The sequence below is a fragment of the Apteryx rowi genome, unplaced genomic scaffold (genome assembly GCF_003343035.1).
Source record: "Apteryx rowi isolate R43461 unplaced genomic scaffold, aptRow1 scaffold_269, whole genome shotgun sequence".
NCBI classification, from domain to species: Eukaryota; Metazoa; Chordata; class Aves; order Apterygiformes; family Apterygidae; genus Apteryx; species Apteryx rowi.
Window position 1 is genome coordinate 770,914 of NW_020449074.1, and position 19,448 is coordinate 790,361.

General features: G+C 38.3%; 1 protein-coding gene across 1 annotated transcript; it reads left to right on the forward strand.

Moving 5' to 3' along the window:
• Positions 1–3,522: 3,522 nt before the first annotated feature.
• Positions 3,523–18,757, forward strand: LOC112967204 (WD repeat and coiled-coil-containing protein-like). The gene is made up of 3 exons (XM_026068121.1): positions 3,523–5,439; positions 13,877–13,997; positions 17,773–18,757. The coding sequence occupies exons 1-3, from the start codon at positions 3,523–3,525 to the stop codon at positions 17,937–17,939; spliced, it is 2,205 nt and encodes a 734-aa protein (XP_025923906.1). The 3' UTR covers positions 17,940–18,757.
• Positions 18,758–19,448: the final 691 nt, after the last annotated feature.

Below are 19,448 nucleotides of genomic sequence, written 5' to 3' on the forward strand. Positions count from 1 at the left end.
TTCATTCTTTCATTCACCTTGTGCCTGCATCTGGAACCTGATTTGATTCAGAGTATAACTTGTTCAAGCTCTGCAATCAAGCCATAACTTCTTATGGTTTTTTTCCTTTATAAATTTTGGAAGTCTTGCACTGTTTACATAGTTTTTTTAAGACACACTCTGAAAGTTAATCTTATCTCAAATTAGTTTCTCCATCAATGGTGTTTATGAAGGTACTAGATTATCCACTTGGCATGGAAGTCTCTTGCCCACATTACTCCCTCCCACTGAAAAACCCATAGAAGGAATCATGGGAAGAATTTTTCCCTGAGATCCTCAAACGTTATTCCAGTGGTGCCTGGGGTTCAAACTCAACTGCTACAGGATAGACCTTGTGGCTTGTCCAAACTCTGCAGATTCCAAGGAATGTAGAGCTATAGAGAGTTAAAAAAAAGGCCATGGCCAACTCTTCAGCGTCTCTCCATGAGTCTGGCTTCTCTGTAGGCCTCATCTCACATTTGCTGAAGCTGTATACAAAGATTCTTTGCAATCAGAGATCTCTGAATCTATCCTTTGACTTAAATGAACTGTGTAACTCTGTGTCTACTAAACATCTTTACTGATTTTCTTCCAATTTTCTTGAAAAATTCTACCACAAGGCGTAAAGATGAAATGTGATAGGAAACAGAAGGTGAATTGGCTTAGTGAAAATAAAGGTGCTAGAGCTTGAGAAAAAAAGATCTTAGCACTGGACAATGTAGAAACACCTCTTTATGAAACCAGTGTATCCTGTGGCTTCAGAGCTACCTCACTACCATGTCAGTGAAACTTTACTGATGCTATCATTTTAATTTCTGAGTATCTTGGAGAGTTAACTAGCAATAAACATAAGTACGTAAGTACAGACTAAGCCCTTTTTCCTAATGCTTTCACAGCTAGATGAAAAGGTCATCATGGCTCTGTTACAAATATTTTTCAAGGCCTCAGTGTCTGTGAGACATCCTTAATTCCAAAATTGAGGATGATCTTGTTACTGGCAAATATCACAGATTCTGTCCTGTATCTCCCTCTGATAATGTCACAGACACTGTTGAACAGCAGATACATGCTATGAGAGATGATGAAATTAAAAAACAGCAAAGAGAGTCCAATATTCCACAAGTAGTCCATGATCTCAAGATGTCTGGCAGAACAAGTAACATCTTTAGTGAAACATCATTTGAATGTTTCAGTCATACTGAGCTTCTGCATCCAAAACCCATTTTAAGTTGTTAGAATCCAGCTGCAACACAGTTTGTTTTGATATTTAAAGTGCCATTCAGAATGTAGATGAGATGACTAAGCTAAAGAATAGCTTTATCAGTGTTAGTAAAATAGATTCAGAAGACAGCAAAGCAGCTAACTAGCATTAATTTAAAGCAAAACAAAAATATCTAATATAAACTCTACAAGTTTGTGGAGCTGCTGGGATTGTATTTTAAGGTAATTTCAGTCTTTATTCATTATAATCACTATCCATAAAAAAGCTATCACCATATATGACAGAATAATCCTGCTACCACTTTGTGGAAGCACAGAATTGTCCAAGTTCCTAATCTAACAGGTATGGCAGTGTAGCATCTAAGTGTGACCTGAGCATCTGTGGCAGCAATCTGTAAAGTAAAATTAGTAAAAAGGATGGTTTGCCTGCAAGCACAGACAGGCACCAAAAATTCAGAAATCTTGCATAGAAAGTGATCTTCTAACCTGTGTATTTAGTGCTCTAATTTTCATCTGTTCCAGTCATCACTGTTGACTTGTCTTTGATGAAGGTAAAATAGTTTTGATTTGAAATGCAATCTTCATGAAATAATCTACAAGAAACAACTAGTTGTGAATGAGAATATGAGTACTTTACATAAATTTGGGAGTTCTTTTGTAGTGCTCACCATCCTCAGTAAATATACCTGGAAAGAGGATACTAAAAAAATTCTTACAACAGTGATCGAACAGCCTTGAAGAAGAGGTCTGCTATTCCCTGGTAGTACTATAAAATACATGTATAGTATAAATCAGTAAAGATGCAGAATGCATATAGTTAAGTCTTACATTTTTAAACATATTTATACTAATCATTTGAAGGCCTTTTCTGCCCAGGTGAAATTTATTCACATTAGTGTGCAAACAGCAAAAGACACAAGGTACATCCAGATGAACAAGAGTAGAAAGGAGATCCCAGCAAATCAAAAATTACAAAAAGATGCTGAGGATGGGATTAAGTTACCTATTTATGAGGATCTAACGCCATTTTAGACAGCCTAGGGACCACCTACTATCTTGTTATCAGCTGCCACTCCAGAATGCCACTACACTTCTGTAAGTCTTATGCCACATCTACCAGCCCTGTGTGTATGTCTCAGATAGCCTACCGTGTTTATAATAGTAATGTTTGCTTATATCTAAGTACTGAATCCCACCCTGAATATTTACATTCACTGATACCCAGACTCTTGCAAACTAACCCCAGAAAAGGATGTGCCGAGGAGGGCAGAATGAAGACACCTGAGGTATTCCAGCTCCGGTCGTGAAACAATACAGCTGAACCAAACTGGCGTGCCCTCATATCACCACACTGCTAACCCTGTTATTTGTGGGGGGGTTGCTAGCTCAAGGATCTTTGCATGATGTTATGTTACATGCTGTAGATACTCCAGAGTTTGGGAAAACGGGAAAATTTTGGCTTCCTCTTTGCAGTTTGGGCTGTAGGCTCTATGATGAGGAAGCAGTCCTCAGACAGAGGTGGCTAGGAAGCCAAAGAAAGAAATCAATATATACCTGTAGCTAGGAAATCTGACACAAAAAAATGAACACTAGTCAGCTGCCTTTGTTTCTAGCATATTTTGTTTTTTTAAATCTCATCTTCCTTCATTCTCCCGTAACTACTGACAGAACAGAGTATGATTTCCCTTTCTGACTTTCTTTTCAGTAGCCACTTAGGATCTTATATCTTTGAAAGGTGCTGTCCATCAAAGATTGCAATCTGCCTTGTACAGTTCTCAGAAATGTTTAAATCTTTTACCCTTCAAAGGCTGGCTGAAAGAAGTGTCAGGTCATTATTTCAGGCTGTAGCTTATTACCCAGGTTTGACAGCATACGATCTCTCTCCTATGTTCACCAAACAAGACCTTCATTCACTGAAGGTCAACGTATTAAAGAGTTATTTTTAAATATACTCCCAGCAGTGAAGAGATAAAAATAGACTTCTACGAAAATGCACAGTAATTAGCTAAACCTTGTTAGCCATCACATGAAGATGATAACTCCTCCCAGGGAAGACATAGTAAAAGCAGCTTTCACATGGATTTATACTTAGAAGAGCAGCTGCAGGCTTACCGAGAGGGAGTTCACAATACAGACTCTTGGACTAGTAGCAGAAAAAACAGTTTGATTCTGGGAAGGAAGGGAAGGCAGTCAAAGACATTATTTTCCTCATCATGATCTGCAAATGAATTCCATGGATTCTCTACTTTGGAATAATCACCAGTAGACAGAAAGCTTAAAAAGATGGAGCTGGGAAAGGCGAAACTGCTGAGAACTGGCCTTAACGCTTTATATCAGGCCATCCACCCCGTGCATGGAATTGCCTGGACAGATGGGAAGCAAGTGGTACTGACTGATCTGTACTATCATAATGGAGAACTAAAGTTTGGAGACTCAAGTGTTGTTGGTCAATTTGAACATGTGCATGGGCTTTACTGGGGCCCATGCTGCTCTACAGACATCCCAGCTTTGCTTGCTGTTCAGCATAAAAAGCATGTTAGCATTTGGCAGCTGGGCTACAGCACTGCAGAGAAGAACAAACCCTTGATTTCTCAGACTTGTGAAATTGGTGAGCCCTTTCCACTGCTTTCCCAGGGCTGTGTGTGGCATCCAAAGAAGGAGGTCCTGGCTGTGCTTACAAAAAGAGATGCTTCAGTCCTGCATACTGTTCGTTCTGACAATACCAGGGTGAAAGCAGACATCAAAAGCAGTGGGCTTATCCACTGTGCTTGCTGGACTAAGAATGGTAACCGTTTAGTAGTTGCTATAGGCAGTGCCCTTCATTCCTATATATGGGATAATACTCAGAAAACTCTAAATGCCTGCTCCTTTTGCCCAATATTTGATGTGGGAGGTTATATCTGTGCTATAGAAGCCACACAGGATTTCCAAATTGCTGTAGCTACTGAGCTTCCTTTAGATAAGATCTGTGGTTTGAATGCAGGCATTACATTTGACGTGCCATCTGGTACTGAAACTGGCTCTTTACTCTCACAGTCTACTCTGGCGCTTGGTGACGAGGAATACTCCACGGACCTTCGAAGAAAGTCTACAGATTCAGATAGATCAGTCACTGTGGATTCAGTAGCATCTTCTTCATCGGGTCCTGTGGCTTTAACCAATATTCTTGCAAACCATCGGAGGTCTGATCCTGGGCCTCTGATTACTCTGAAACGCAAAGACTACGCATCAATAAATGGTCAGGATTCTTCTTACCTGATCTTGGTGACTTTTGAGAGGAAGGTAACCACCACCAGAAAAGGCACTATCCCAGGTATTCTGGTTCCTGATATAATAGCTTTTGACCTTAGAGCTCAGATTGTGGCAGTAGCCTCTAATACTTCTAATATTGTTTTGGTGTATTCAGTAACCTCTTCTTGCATGCCCCATATTCAACAAATCCAGCTGGAAAAAAATGAAAGACCAAAGGGCTTATGCTTTTTGACTGAAAAACTCCTATTGATTCTGATTGGAAAACAAAAGTTCCCCGAGCCTTGTCTCATTCCATCTTCGAGTTCAGACAGGTATGTAATGCGTTTAATGATCAAAGAATTGATGTTTGAAGAAGATTCTTCAGCACTGCCTGAGACTAACCAGAATATGTTTTATAACTTTGAATCCTCTGTGAATATACCTGGAAAAAGAAAGTTCTTTCAAAATATTGCCACAGAAGACCAAGCTCAAAGCAGGGAGCTGCTAGTGCCACAGAGCACGGTTATTCAATCTCCTAGTGGCAGGAGAAGACTCATAGAAGAAGTAAAGAGCCCTAGTTATGAACAGAGCTCTTCATCAAGTGTGAGTGACCAGGATGAAAAAAGGTTCCCAGGTGACCCCTCAGTTGCCTTGGATGCTGAACCTATCATCAATCGTTCAGTGGCTCTTCTTGGTTTCAGAACACCTACCAGGCTTTCCAACAGACCAACTTCTCCTAAAGCGCAGTTCAATGTGATCCAAGAAACATCAAGTTCTCCTAAAAATAACAACTTGCCAAATGAAAGAGGAATGAGTCACATCTCTAGGAATCTAGAGAGACTTTGTGGGAGCTTCAGTGAATTACAACTGAGTCTTTCTGAACTAACAAACTTCACTAAAAATGGGAGGAGGATATCTTTAGCCTACCCATGTTCAGAGGAACCGCCTGTTGTTTACATCACTTACCAGGTAACTTTTTCATCAACTTAGAAATATTACGATAGGGCACTGCAATTTAAAAAAAAATCTTTTATTTATTTATTTTTAAATCAAGAGGATGCAGTTTAATTCTTATTAACCAATTAGAAATGTAATCTGAGTCTGACATCAAGCTTAATTTAAAAAGGTATTATAATTTGTCATTGAAACAATAACTAAGGACTATGTGGGTAACTTACAGGATACTTCATATGGAAGATCTGGGTCTGTTCTTCTTTCTTTGATTGTGCACAACTGTCTTGGATACTTGCTGACTCTGTGTGTATCTATCAAAGAAGAGAACAGAGCCAAACGGTCATTAACGTACAAAAGGTTTATATATTAGTTCAGTATAGAGATGAGCCTGAGCTGGGTGGTACAGTAACCATCCTCATCAGCAACCCGATAAATTCAAACTCAAGCTCAAATCCAAAGTTTGGAGGTAGCTGGGATCTCATGAAGGCTGAATCAAAGTACTGAATCTCAACCTACAGAAAATTCAAATGGGAGTGATATGAATTTGGCTTATTTCTTTTGCCAGTCTTCACACAACTGGACATAATCAATCTGTAAAAAAAGTATTACTACTTCAAATTTTCTGAAAAAAATGTCAAAATGTAATTATTTCATTAAATAAATAGGTGAATGTCAAATCATCATGTTCCTATCTCATCCTTATTTTGGCAAAAGTCCTGCTGACATCAGTAAGAATTTCAACTGACTAAAGAATACAGGCTGGGCAATTATTTATCACTCTTAAGTGATGCTAGCAGTAACACTGATATTATAATGATAATATTTTTGGTCATGCTGCTGCTGAAGCTGAGGTCCCTTTCAGGACGTAGGTGCCAATTATAAATGTATTCTTGTCTATTGCACTTTAAGCACCATTATGTCAAATTAATGGAGTTATTACAGTGATGATGCTGAAGTATGTATGTCTCAATAAAATTTGATTCACAGATATACAATAATGACTTCCTTTTATTTTAAAGGGATCCATATATACGCATCTAAGCACCACTCTTAAAACATTCATTAAGGGAATTGTGACTAAATTCAAATATATTCATTACTTTTTAGCAATTGTTTACTTGGCATTTTAGCAGATTTTAGTATGTTAGGCACTCTGGATGAAAGCAAAGCTTTTGATCTGAATTAGTCAATAATTTAACTTGAATATATTATACAAATTCTGCTGAAAAAAGCAAACATGTCCATTTTAAATAATTTAGGATTTTATTTGCCAAAAAATAAACTCTTGTGCTCTACAGCAGATTCAAATTAATTCTGATTTCTTAACGTAAATTCACTTATTTATTTAGCAAGGAGCCCTATCTGTTGGATTCTATTGGATTAACCTTTCCAAAGAGTAGTTCTGACTGTGACACCTAACATTAATCTAAGATCTGAAAGTCACTGTGCACATGTTTGCTTGCACAAGCAGTAAGAATTAATTTTCCTGTTTTCCTCTTCGGAAACAAAGAAAATTTAGTGCTTATAAAATATTGCCAGACTAACTACATTTGGAAAGGAAGTCTCTTATTTATCTAAACAGGTCGGTTTCACATTGAGCCAGCAGAGAGCAACTCTGGCACCACATTATAATGACGCAGAAAAAGTGCCACTTAACGTCTTTCAGGCACATGCAGCTCTTCTGTGGAAGTCTCACATCAAACGCCTTGCGTAGTTCAACCCTGCTTCTGAAACCTAACAGGATCACAGCTGGATGCCAAAAAATAATGATAAATAGACTGATGACAAAAAGGCCTCCAGACAGGGAAATATTTGCTTCATAGGCAGCTAATAATTTGCTCATAAAATAGCTGTTTTGATTAGTTTGGATTCAGACATCTGAACCTTGTTCCTCCTTCAGGAGCTGATTAGCGCTCTGTGAGCTCAGAAACCAGCTGGGCTGTGGGTTCCAGCCAGGCTCTGCGTTCACAGTGCAAAAAGTCAGGAAATAGCTTTATTGCCTTACGATATAAATATCAGCCTGTGGAAAACATCCTAAACTTTAGGAACGCTGCAGTCCAGTCAATAATATGGCCATTAGCTGTCAGCTTTTTGTGCCAAGTGCACGTCTTCTTAAGTGTTTGTATAATCCCCAGCACAGCAGAGGCTCAATCCTGATTGAGAAATCTCTTGTACTATAAAATATAAAAATGATCCATGCTGCATAACCATATCTGCGCATTAAAAACATAAAAGGAAAGTTTAAGCCATTAGAGCTAAAAGCGTAGCAATAATTAATGGTCGATTATGAACTTTGCTGTGCGGAAACATTATTTACATACATAAAATTTCCAGTTCTGCTTAGAAAACCATAATATAAAACAGAAGGTAAATGACTTAATAATTCATAATGTCTATTTACTAAATATTCTTCAAAACCTTTGTTTATTCTGCTAGTTCTAACCTACCTATAGCTTCTCTGAAGTCATGTCCATGCAGTACTATCAGAATTTATATTCTTTGCATCCCGCAGCCGTAAAAGAAAAACATGATCACTCACGCTTTGAAAATGTCACTGCACTATCACTTGTGTAATAGCATTCAGCCACCAGAGGTGACTTGATCATTCAACCCTGAAAAGCAAATATTATTGCTCTTTCATCGCATACAGACTTGTGATTCAGGATAGTGTGGGAGGGCAGACAGACAGACGCAATAAGAAGATATTATTTAACAAGAAAAAAGAAAGATGAAAATCTGTCACAGATTTGTTTCTGTTTCATTTTGCAGAAAGATACTTTTATCATTGTTTTCCCCCAGAAAAGAAACAGCTGCAGAATATTTAAACAAGCCTCATTCAAAAGCTAATTACAGTGGAAATAAAGCCAATCTAGATTTGAAATTAATGGCATTTAGGCAAACCTCTTTAGGAGGAACAAGATTCATCTTAATTCGAAGAGTATCTTAAAATTCCTGCATTTTGCTCACAAGCCATATGATGTCAGAAGTCTGTATCATTGAGAGCATATGTTGCATAATTCAACAGGAAATAAATACATTTTCAGCAATTAGTCATCATGATTTCCTTTTCTTAACACTCACCAATAATTGTATGCAAGTCAATTTGTATTTTTACAGCATCTTCGTACAATTTACCACGGGAAACTTTATTGCCAAGGTCAGCTATAAAATAAACAATCTTTTATACAGAGGTGGGAGAAGAATAGAAAGGATCAAAACATGGCAATAAAGTTTTTTAATACAAATACATGGATAGAGATAAAGAAGGGTGGGGGGTGCATTAAGGGTGGCAGCGTAAAATGAGCAAGGAGATAAGGAGAAACCAAGCTGTAACGATTAGCTGTAATAAGTCCATGAACCTTTTTGAAATCCAAAGGGCAGTTTTGACTCAGGTGGAGCAATAGAAAGGAAGCCATGAAAATGATGGAAGAGGAGGATGATACGACTGCTCCCTGGAGTAAGAAACTAGTCAGGCATCCTGAAGTTTAGACGGAAGAGATTTAGGATGACCATAAAAGAAAGAACTGCAGTAGTCGAGACAAGATGTGATTAATGCGGGCTTAAGATTTTGAGCAAAGGTTGCAGGATCCATTCAGGATAAATTCTGACCATGTTCTAAAACTGAGCAACAGCAGACAAGCAGGGTTCGCAGGGGACTTGCGATATCTTCCATGGGACCAGATGTTTTTTGGTTGTCAGATACACCAACGCGAGAGAAATGGAACATGTAAAGTTTAAGATGAATCCAAGATTTCATACCTTGCAAAGGACGTAAAGGTTGGAGTTAAAATAAAACATCCCAAACATAAAGGTAATAGAAGCACAAGCATGGGGGCAAAGAAAACGTCTCACATTAGAGGGCATCTGAAACTTTAGTTGCACCCATCTGAATGGGTATCCAGGAGTAGAGAAATCCTAGCATCACATCATCTGAAGTGCTGGTGTCCTTCTGCGAGCTATAAAAGCAAACCGCACTGGGATTTAATCACCTCTGAGCACATACAAACTCTTCCACCTTAAACTATTTTACAGGTTTATGCTTCTCCTATGGGTCAGTTAGGTTTGCAATCGGAATGTCTCAAATAAGGGCGTGCAAAGTTATTAAGACCTCCACCACAATAAAATCGGGATCCATCAAAAATCAAACAGGAATCGTAGCAGCAATAGACCTCATGACAGGAAAGGACCGCTTCTGCCAAACCCAAATACTACCACCCGTGGCAATGCTGCACAAGGCTCAAGAACGCACAGTGCTTTGAACATGAAAAATTATAGTTCTCATTCCTCTTCAGCACTCTTCCTGCAACCACCTAACTGTTTTCTCATTGTCTTCTTGGCCAGATCCCCCCACGTCTGTATAATTTACCAGTTTTCTCTCCTCACATATAATGAATATGGGGGCAAGGCAAAAGCAGGCTGACTAATGGGTATCAAAGCTGAAATTACCACTGGGGCACAATTCAAAGAGCTGAAATCAAGGGTTTAAGAAAATGAAAATAAAGACGCAGGCAATACAGACCTATTCATCTTACAATGCATAGATGTGACAGACTAACCTGGTATCTTTCCTTCATAAAAGAATAGTTATTCACACAAAGGATGTGAAGAATATTTAAAATACCTGTAACTCAGTACAACACCTGGAATGGTGCCACAGGGGAGATTATTTATTCAACTGCAGAGAATAGGGATTAATAGAAGAAATATAGGATGGTTAAGGAGTTAGCTAAAGGAAAGATAGTAAATGGTTATGCTAAAATAAAAGGAAATGGAGGAAATTTACTCGTGGATTTTCCCATGAAAGATCTTCAGGGTAATCCAAAAGTTTCATTAATGATCTGATGAGATACACTAATAAAATCTGCTTATGACACAAAGTCAGTAATATTTTCAATGGAGGATAGCATATCACACATGCAATTCGATGACCTTAACATCTAGAACAATAAAAATGGATTTAAATGAACTAATATGAAGTGCACAGTCATATATTCCAGGATTTATAGCAAGAATTTCTGTTCTGTACTGGATATTCATTAGCTGGAAACAACTGAGGAAGACAAAGACTTGCACGTGTTAAGTGACTACAGGACAACTATGACTCAGAAACGTGATACAGTTATCAAAAGAAGCAGGGCAGTCTTCAGATACATCAGTGAGGTATATCCAGTGCGAAAGGCAGCACAGCAGTGAGGCCTCATCTGGAATATGTTTTACAATTCTAGTCATCCGTGTACAAGAAGATACACTCAGACTGCAGGGAATCACTGACCCAGGGTTAGTAAGAGCATTTTTGATTGGTAGCATATTCTGATTTACCTCACAGTTTCACCGGTCATTAAATTTAAGTTCATGAAGATGATCTTGGCATCCAGGCAAGGGTGGGCAGCGCATTAGGAAATACAAGATTAATAGGGGAAAAGGGTCAAGAGGTAGAACCAGCTGACTGCTCGGTGGGGTTCAAAACAGAGATAAAATACACGTTGATTTATTGCACACACATATGGTGTATGGCAGCTAATCCAGGAACCTCTTCTGCTTTCGCAAATGATTTTCTTCCCATATATATCTGTTTTCCAAAACACGAGTTTTGAAAGATGGCTTGGCGACACTGTGATTGGCGGGCTGCCGCCCAGGAGACCCTTTACAGGCTATAAAATCCGCTCAAGGGGCAGGCTGACACAGATGGAGGAAAACAGTTCTTGAATTGATGGTTTGTTTCTGTTGGCTCTTTGCTGAGGGGGAGCTGGACCCGACATACTACAGGAAGTTGGCTAAAGAAACTTGATCTGAAAATATCCACTCAAGCATGTGGAAATATATTTGTTTCTTCTGTGAGTATGTTCTTAGTCCACCGATAAACTTCGTTTTCGGATAAAACAACTAATTTTAAGGGCTTTGAAACAGAATTGCAAGCCCTCTGGCTTCCATTGGAGACAAACAGCAACACAGCAAAAGCAGAGATACATATTTTAGAAAGGGCTAGATTAAAGTTAGATTTTACTAGAAAATGGTCTTTGGGTCAAGATATGAAAATGGCAAGTACTAAGGTGAGATTTGGTTGTATTTCTAACTCTGTCACAAATTACCTGCATGACCTTGAGTAAATCTCTTAATCCTCCTGTGTCATGGTTTGATCATCTATAAAAAGGGAATAATAACAATTACCTACCTCTCAAGAAGGCATGGGTTTAAATCACTTAATATATGATAAGATCTGTGCGAATATATTCTTCAAAGAGAAGGCATGTTATCATCACCTAAACATTAAACAAGAAGAGGCTAAATAGAAGATTAAAACAGAGAAAGATTCTTGACCTGACAGAATTTGCCAGCACACAAAAATAAAAGGTAAAGCTGACCAATTTTATCATTATAAACAGAGAGAATAATTTGGTATAAGTGCTCAGAAGTGATGAAAGACAAACAGCTCTGAGACTGGAGCTCTGGGGTCTGTACTTGAAAACCTATAAAATCATAGGTTAGGATAAAAGAGAGATACCATGTAGTTTTGTATAATAATACAAAAATGTCTCCTACTTCTAATAGCAGTTACAATAATAACTTGCAGGGCTAAGTAGAAAACATACTGGAACATACATTCTTAATATATATTTCCATTCGACTGATTTCAAATCAACAGAGGCACAGCTCGATTGCTTTTTTTTCAGATTTTTAGCAGTTGAAGCATGTCTATATGAAAAAATGAACCCCTCCAGTCAAGGCAACGTGCCTGTCTCAGTTACAGTCCACCACTGTTCATAATTCATTAACAGAGGTAGAATTTTGGTATTTTGGTAAACCCTGGTATTTCATCTTGAATCCAGGAAAAATGAAGCAGTTGTGAGATTTATTAATAAGCAGCAACAAAAAACATTGCACCAATATCTGTACGGGCAAATAGCATCTTTGGAATGTAAATGCAAAGCACATGCCCATTGCTGAAAATTCAGCCCATCGAGTTTTAAGTGTATTTAGGTTCAGTAGAATAGCACTATACAATTTGAAAAGACCTAAAAGTAACTAAGAAGCTCTGAAAAGCTGTAATAAAAAGTTACTATATATTTATGATTCAGAAAATGATACTTCTCTGATGCATTCCTTAGATATTTCCCTATTTATTACACAGCAAAAATTTTCTGGCTGTTTTGAACAGGGAAAGCAATGAAAAAAACTCTGAAGCTGGATGGGGTTTTTAACTGAGAACTATTTTTGTAGTTCTTATATCTTCAAACTATCATAATATGTAATTAAATAACAGTCAGCTAGGGACTTTATCTGCATAGCCAATTTAGAACAGAGTAGAGAAAACACACTTTCACAGCAGTTGGTAGACGTTCTGACTTACAGAATCCCGGGGGTTTCGTGAGAGCATACATTCAATGTACAGAAAAAATAAAAGTGATTATTTGGTTTAGAAAGGATGTTGCATAGCGAGAAAGCACGTGTTCACTGAGAGACTGACAGGGCCAAAAAGACAGCCCAATTAGAAATTAAGAGATGAGTGTTAAAAGAGATTAAGAGATGTATTTAGCCAAAGGTTAATAAACTTGTAGAATAGATTACTGAGCACAGAAATAGAAGATGCAGTGTGAATTGACTCAGTCGGAAATTTCAGCAGCAAGAAAGATCCAGGGGTGCGGAGCAGACACAGACAGGGCAGGACCAAAATGGGATTTGGGATAGATGACTTCTTTTCCACCCATTCTAAAATGTTAACTTGGATCCATTCTGAATGTACAAAATGGAAATGTCTATGCAACAGGATAAACAGACTGTTAATTAAATTAACAAATACATGAAATCTGGAGATTCTGCAAAAATAAGTGATGTCAAAGGCAAAAAATACATGGGAACTAAACAGGTGGAAAGTATGGGGAGGAAAGAACAAAATGGATTTTACAGCACAAAAACACAGCAAGATGATTTAGAAGAAAACGTCCAGTTCACATATATTTAATGGTGGCACTGAGTCACTGGAAAAGTCGTAATGCTAAAACTGACCTTCAAATGATAGCAGGTAACGAATTGCAAATGCAAATATATAACCATTCCATAACCACATTAACTCAATTTCTTATAACAACTATTTTGTAGTCTTCGCACTTTGCAGTCACCAGGGTGATGGATCTCAAAGGTGTTAATTCTCAAGGCCAGCTAAACTTCATGAAGCATGAGTTTGCCACCTTTATATTCAAATGGGGGATTTTGTTAATGTCAGAGCAACCCCCAGGGCAGTAAGTCCACACAACTCCCTCTCTCTCAAAGAAATCCATATGAGTCCCCAGCTACCTTATTAGAGCAGCTTTACAGCCTCTCTGCACAGCCTCTCTTCACAGTCAAAATTAGTAAAGAGCTGGAAGGAATAAGAGCGGAAGAAAGGTTAAAAGAACTGAGGCAAAATAGGCAAGTCTTTAACAAGATCTTTTCTTTTACATATATGCATTCGAAGAAATGTTTTTCAAATGGAGCAGCTGCTGAAGAAAGAAAAGCCGTTCTCCTCTGTGATGGCAAGATCCATCTGAGTTTAGTCCAGCAGCTTTTTGACCTGCCCATTATTGAAATGAAGCATGGTATGTTCTTTTTATTTCTGGTATTGGTTTCACCTGAGATTTTTAGCATGAAAGGGGCATTTGTGGTGGAGTAATTACTCTTTATTGTAGTAAACGGAGATATCTAACTTTTCTTGATAAGTATTTGTTTTTCTTTGTCTGAAATACAGCCCAGCATCTTTTGAAATCACTTAAATGCTAAGTAATTGCAGAACTCCCTATTACCAGAGTAATCTGTTAAATGCCTCTACAGAGGAAGGCTGAGAAAATAATCAGCACACTGTGCTATCTGGAAATAGAAATACTTTCTTATGAGACCTTTTGGCATTTTGCCTTGCCCATCTTTACAAGCACGTCCCACACCTGACAACAAAGAGTAGGCTGGAGAAAAATTCATCCTCAGAAAATGATATATATGTGTCATGTAGCATTTGGGATTAGTTTAATCTAAGATAAACAACAAAACTCCATGTTCTAATTTGCCAGCCTCACATATCTACCACCCACCACTGATTTATTTGTAAAAGTGGAAGCAGCCAGGGAAATTCTAGCCCCAGGCTGGTCTCTGAACTACCTTGTCCCTGTCTGTTCGCATGTGCTCGCTCCTCAGCAAACATACAGACTGTTATTTCTCAACCATTTCTCTATAAGGCTTCTGATGGCTTTTCTCATCACAGTCTAAGCATATTATGATTTTATGGTCCACATTCTTTGGCTCTAATTATTATCTTCTTGCATAGTTTCCACACTGAGAGGTCCATAAATCCCTCATTGCCTTGCTCCTTGTCTTAGCCCTGACAGGCAGAGGGACACATTGGCTTAATTGGTACCCTCTGTCTTACGAGAAATGAATTCAACTTTTGGTAAAATCAAAATGAAAAGACTGTGATAATCTAAGCTATAATTTACCAAGTAATGATGGTTACATAGCAAATTGCTATATAACAGGCTTATTGGTGAACGAGAAACCAGGCCTGGGATATTACTGGTGCTGGCAACAAGGACAGTGGGAAAAGGAGAGGGAAAATATGCATTATCTTATGCATATTCTTTCTTCTGCCATTCTTATTCTGCTTATGTCTTTGCTCTTGCTGAGACCACAAGAATGAAGACAAGGGGCTATATCTATGATACCACAGCTCAGCAGAACTGAGACACGTTGGGCCATTTCAGTTTTCCCCTGGCTTATAGTAGGTTATGTAAGCTGTTCCAGAAGGTAAGGATATATAGGTTTTGTATTTTTGTCAGCACATCTCTCTCGACTGTACAGTGGAATGGAGACATATATAGAAAATCTGCATTTGCTACAGAGGCCTGAGCTATTCACAGCAGACTTCTGCAATAATGCAGCGCAGCTTTATGGGACAAGGAGGATCCCATTTTTGGCCTGCACTTCCAGTTCTTGATTTTGGAAACATAAATGCCCGTAAGGAAAAAAAGGGGGTTGGAATTCACTGTGAAGAAGGAGCCTGAGAAAGCCTATTTTCAGCCCTACGAAGTGACTATGTAGTTAGCAGAATGCTACCCTTCAGTTTTGTGCGTTAGACTTCAGAGGTACCAAGAAGACAATGTCTCAGAATCACCCTAGCTTGTCCCCCTCTCTGGTGAACGTGCTGCCAGCCTGCTCCGAATTTGAGTCTGTTTGTTGACAGCAAAAGGAAGAACTGACTCAAGAATCCTGCTAAAACTATGCAAAATCATCAGATTCAGGGCAGAGGTAATTATGTAGTTCTTTATTCAGTTCTGACCAGTAGAGGTTTATATTCCCAAATCTTTCCTTTGCCACAAGGCGTGAATATTAAATTTAATGGTTAAAAATATCACTCCCATCCTCTAATGCTATATAATTAAAGGGGACGTAATGAACAATGTGCTTATACTGCAATGGTTAGCATTTTTTCCTTTGAATATACACTTCAACTTGAATATATTGAAAAAAATAGTCTACAGCTATAGGCCAAATTCATACCCAAGGCAAGGCTATAAAAATTATCAGTTATATGAGCAATGAACTTGGCCTGATCATGGGTGCTTTAAGTCCAGGACTGTAATACCATTACCTGTGCTAAACATAGCCTGTCATATATAGCCCTAGTATTAGCACACAGTTAGAAGTCGCTGTTTTCCGCAGGCCATCTGTAACGATTGTGCACAGCAAAAGGGTATCACATTCTGCACAAGATTTTTCCACCGTTGAAATATTCTGTGGGATACACTTCACAGCAAGTGTCCCCAACTATACAGAGAATTTCACCCATTTCAATGGAGGGAAATAAAAGTACCAAAAGTGTGACAAAAGACTATGCTTTACTGATTTGACCAATAACATAATTCTACTGATTTGGGCAGCAGAATTTCCACTTTCAGGCCCATTGTTTGCAGAATCTGAAGTCTGTCCAGAATTAGAAAGAAAGTATTAAGGGCAGAAGATTAAAGAGTCACGGTTTAGAATGTCAGTCTTCTTATGGTGACATGACAACATGTAGCAGCTTGTATAAGTGCTTTGTTAATTGTATAAGCAGCGGAGATTTACTTTGTCCAGTAAAATGTTTTGTTATGACTGACAAAAATGAAGCATGTTTTGTGGATCTACATTTCCCTTTTCCACATTCCTTTTCAAAACACAAGCTCATCCCCCAAAATTAAAAATTACAACAAAAGAACACAGCAAGGCTTTCCGTACCTCAGATAATCCCAGGTAATGTCCCCCTGCTCAGTAATGACAGGACCACACGCTGTATGAAAAACGGCGATACAAGGGCTCCCACAATGTGTATCTGTTCCCACAGATTTTTTTTTCCATAAAATGTCAAGTTGTACAAAAGACAAACAGAAAATTCACTCCTTCCTATAATAACTTCAATATCCAATCCAACAGGAAATACTTCAATCACAAGAAAATATATATATCCAGTACATACAGCTTCATTTTCAAGCTGATTTCCAAAGGAAAGTAAAACAACCTGGGTTTTCAGGTTTATTTCTGCTTCTATGCAATGTATGAAAAGTGAATCTTAATGTTTTTTATGGCTTTGCCTTTTAATTTTACCTCTTTTTTCTGAAAAAAGGATAAAATGTTCTTCAGATTTTATTCACTCTCTTCTTTATGAAAAGATTCAACAGATAATTAAAGGACAAGAAATCTTACAGTATCAGCTGCATTATATGAGTATACTTAATTGTATAAATGTTGATGACCAAAAATCAACCCTTCAAGTGATGCTAAGAAAACTCACAATATGTATTTTTGATATCACTAAAATGTTTCAACAAACATAGAGACAAAGCATAACATTCCTAATTTTTCAAACAAGAACAAGTGACTTTTAGTGACTTATTTATCAAAGAGAAGTAAAACATCCCAATCTCTTTTCTTCCGTAAATCATCTTCAAAGTGTAACTTATTTTCCATTTGTCAGATGAGTTTGAAAAGATACAGAACAATCTTGGATTGACAGTGAAGGAGAGGATAACCCTATTCCTCTCCAGAACAAATACAGCACAGTCATTTTCTTTACTAACTCCAAAACTACACCTTGATACTCAACAGAACTTAAGCAAGGGGCAAAATGCCTCAAGCCCTTTCAAGCCCTTTCATTTAGTTTCCCTTTCCATTTACGCAAAGGTGTGTTTAGCGCGGATTGCCAGACCTTAATGTCATTAGGGTAATAAGGCTTTAGCGCACAAAAAGCAAGCCTGCTCTGCACATGTGCCGGATGACTTTTTAAAACGTGTTTGTACATTTTATGTAACCAGAGCAGTACACTCATTTCCTTTTCATGCTTACTTTTCGTAGGCTCTTCTTGGATTGTGCTCACCGCAGACAACGACGGCTTTGTGCCATTAATATTCCGAGCAACGCAAGAGATAATCATAAGGGATGGAACCGACAGCTCGGAAGTCTGTGGAGGTCACTCCTACCAAAAGAGCGCTTCGGTGCGACCACCAAGCAGAGTGACTTAATCTCTGAGCAAAGAATGCTAATGACCTTCTGGTCTACTACAATCAAGAGATGTTCTGCCGTGTCAGCAACTGAACGGCTAGAAAGCTGACTTCAGTACTTTCAGGGTATTTTAACAGTCGAATCTGTGGCACGGTTACACAGTAGCTAGATTCTAGGCTTGGCTGAGCCTGTATGGTTTCTTTTGAAGGATCCGACCTAGACTGATGTTTATCGCCGCTGTTGCTATTAATGGCTGTCCGTGGTTTGGAGCGCTGAGACTAGGCTGCACTTTAATTGTGGTCAGGATGTTCTTGGAGAAACAATATTATGCTAAAAATTATGCAGTCACAATACATCTAGCAAATACAGGTGTAGGGTCTACACAAAGGCTGAAGAAAATGTGATTAAAATGCATTTATATTTATTAAGGAAAACTAGGAAGAAAAAAAAAACCTTCCAGGCTCTCTCTGCTGTTCCAGTAGATCCCATGGAAACCTGCAATGCTTTCGGAAATGCATAATTTTTATGTGAAAATGTTCAGCTATTAAAAAAGGCAGCATCACTGTCTCAGGTCAGTGTCTTACATAGCATGTAGATTTACACATGCATGCAGAAGAGAAATAAAATAACTTGCAAGGTAAATTACAGATCAAAGACATTCACTGTAAATTTCTTTTGGCTAAATGCAGGTGTCTACACTCATCTAGACTCCTGTAAGATCAGTCAAAAAATTAGCACTTCTACCGCAGACTAATTGTGTCCTAACATAGATTTCTAAAACTGATCACAGCAAACCATCCCCTAGGTGCCTGTTCCTTTCCACTGACTGCAAAAGCAAGCTAAGGTGACTAGTTTAAATACAGACATTTACGTTTAGTCAGCTAAACCTCATCTTCAGAGGCAATGGGTAGTACAAACAGATCTGAGAAGCAGACAGACAGATTCAGGGAAGCTAAACCATCATGACTGTGGTGACAAAAGCAGGAATAAGGGAAGAACTGAATGAACTCCCGGACTTTTCGTCTGTAAGTGCAAAGAGACGGGTAACGTGTAACGAACAGCCACGTGCGTGAGGCCTAGCAGTCCAAGCTATTGGACAGGCCCCAAGAGAAAACATGGAAAGGCATGCTTGCTTCATCCTGCACATTCATGGAAAGATAACAGGGATGAAACTTATTTAATTTACTGTTAAAATTATTATTTTTCACAGTACGCATTTTGGTTCTTGTGAATACTTCTGCAGAGTCATTTTCTTCCCTGCCCGAGGACAATGGCAAAACTGTTTCTAGAGCACAGATATGCTAAAATCCATAGTTACAATACTTCACTCCATACCAAGCCACAATCAAGATGATATATCCATGATCTGAAAGCACTTTATGGGTTTTGGAAGTTCTGCACTAATATCAGCCCAGGGATACAGCCAGAAATCTCATGAGGAACAGTTTCAATTCCTGATATAAATAAGTAATGTCCTTATCATGCAAATACTTTCCCAGAGACAAAGAAATCATCATGCTAAAGCGCCT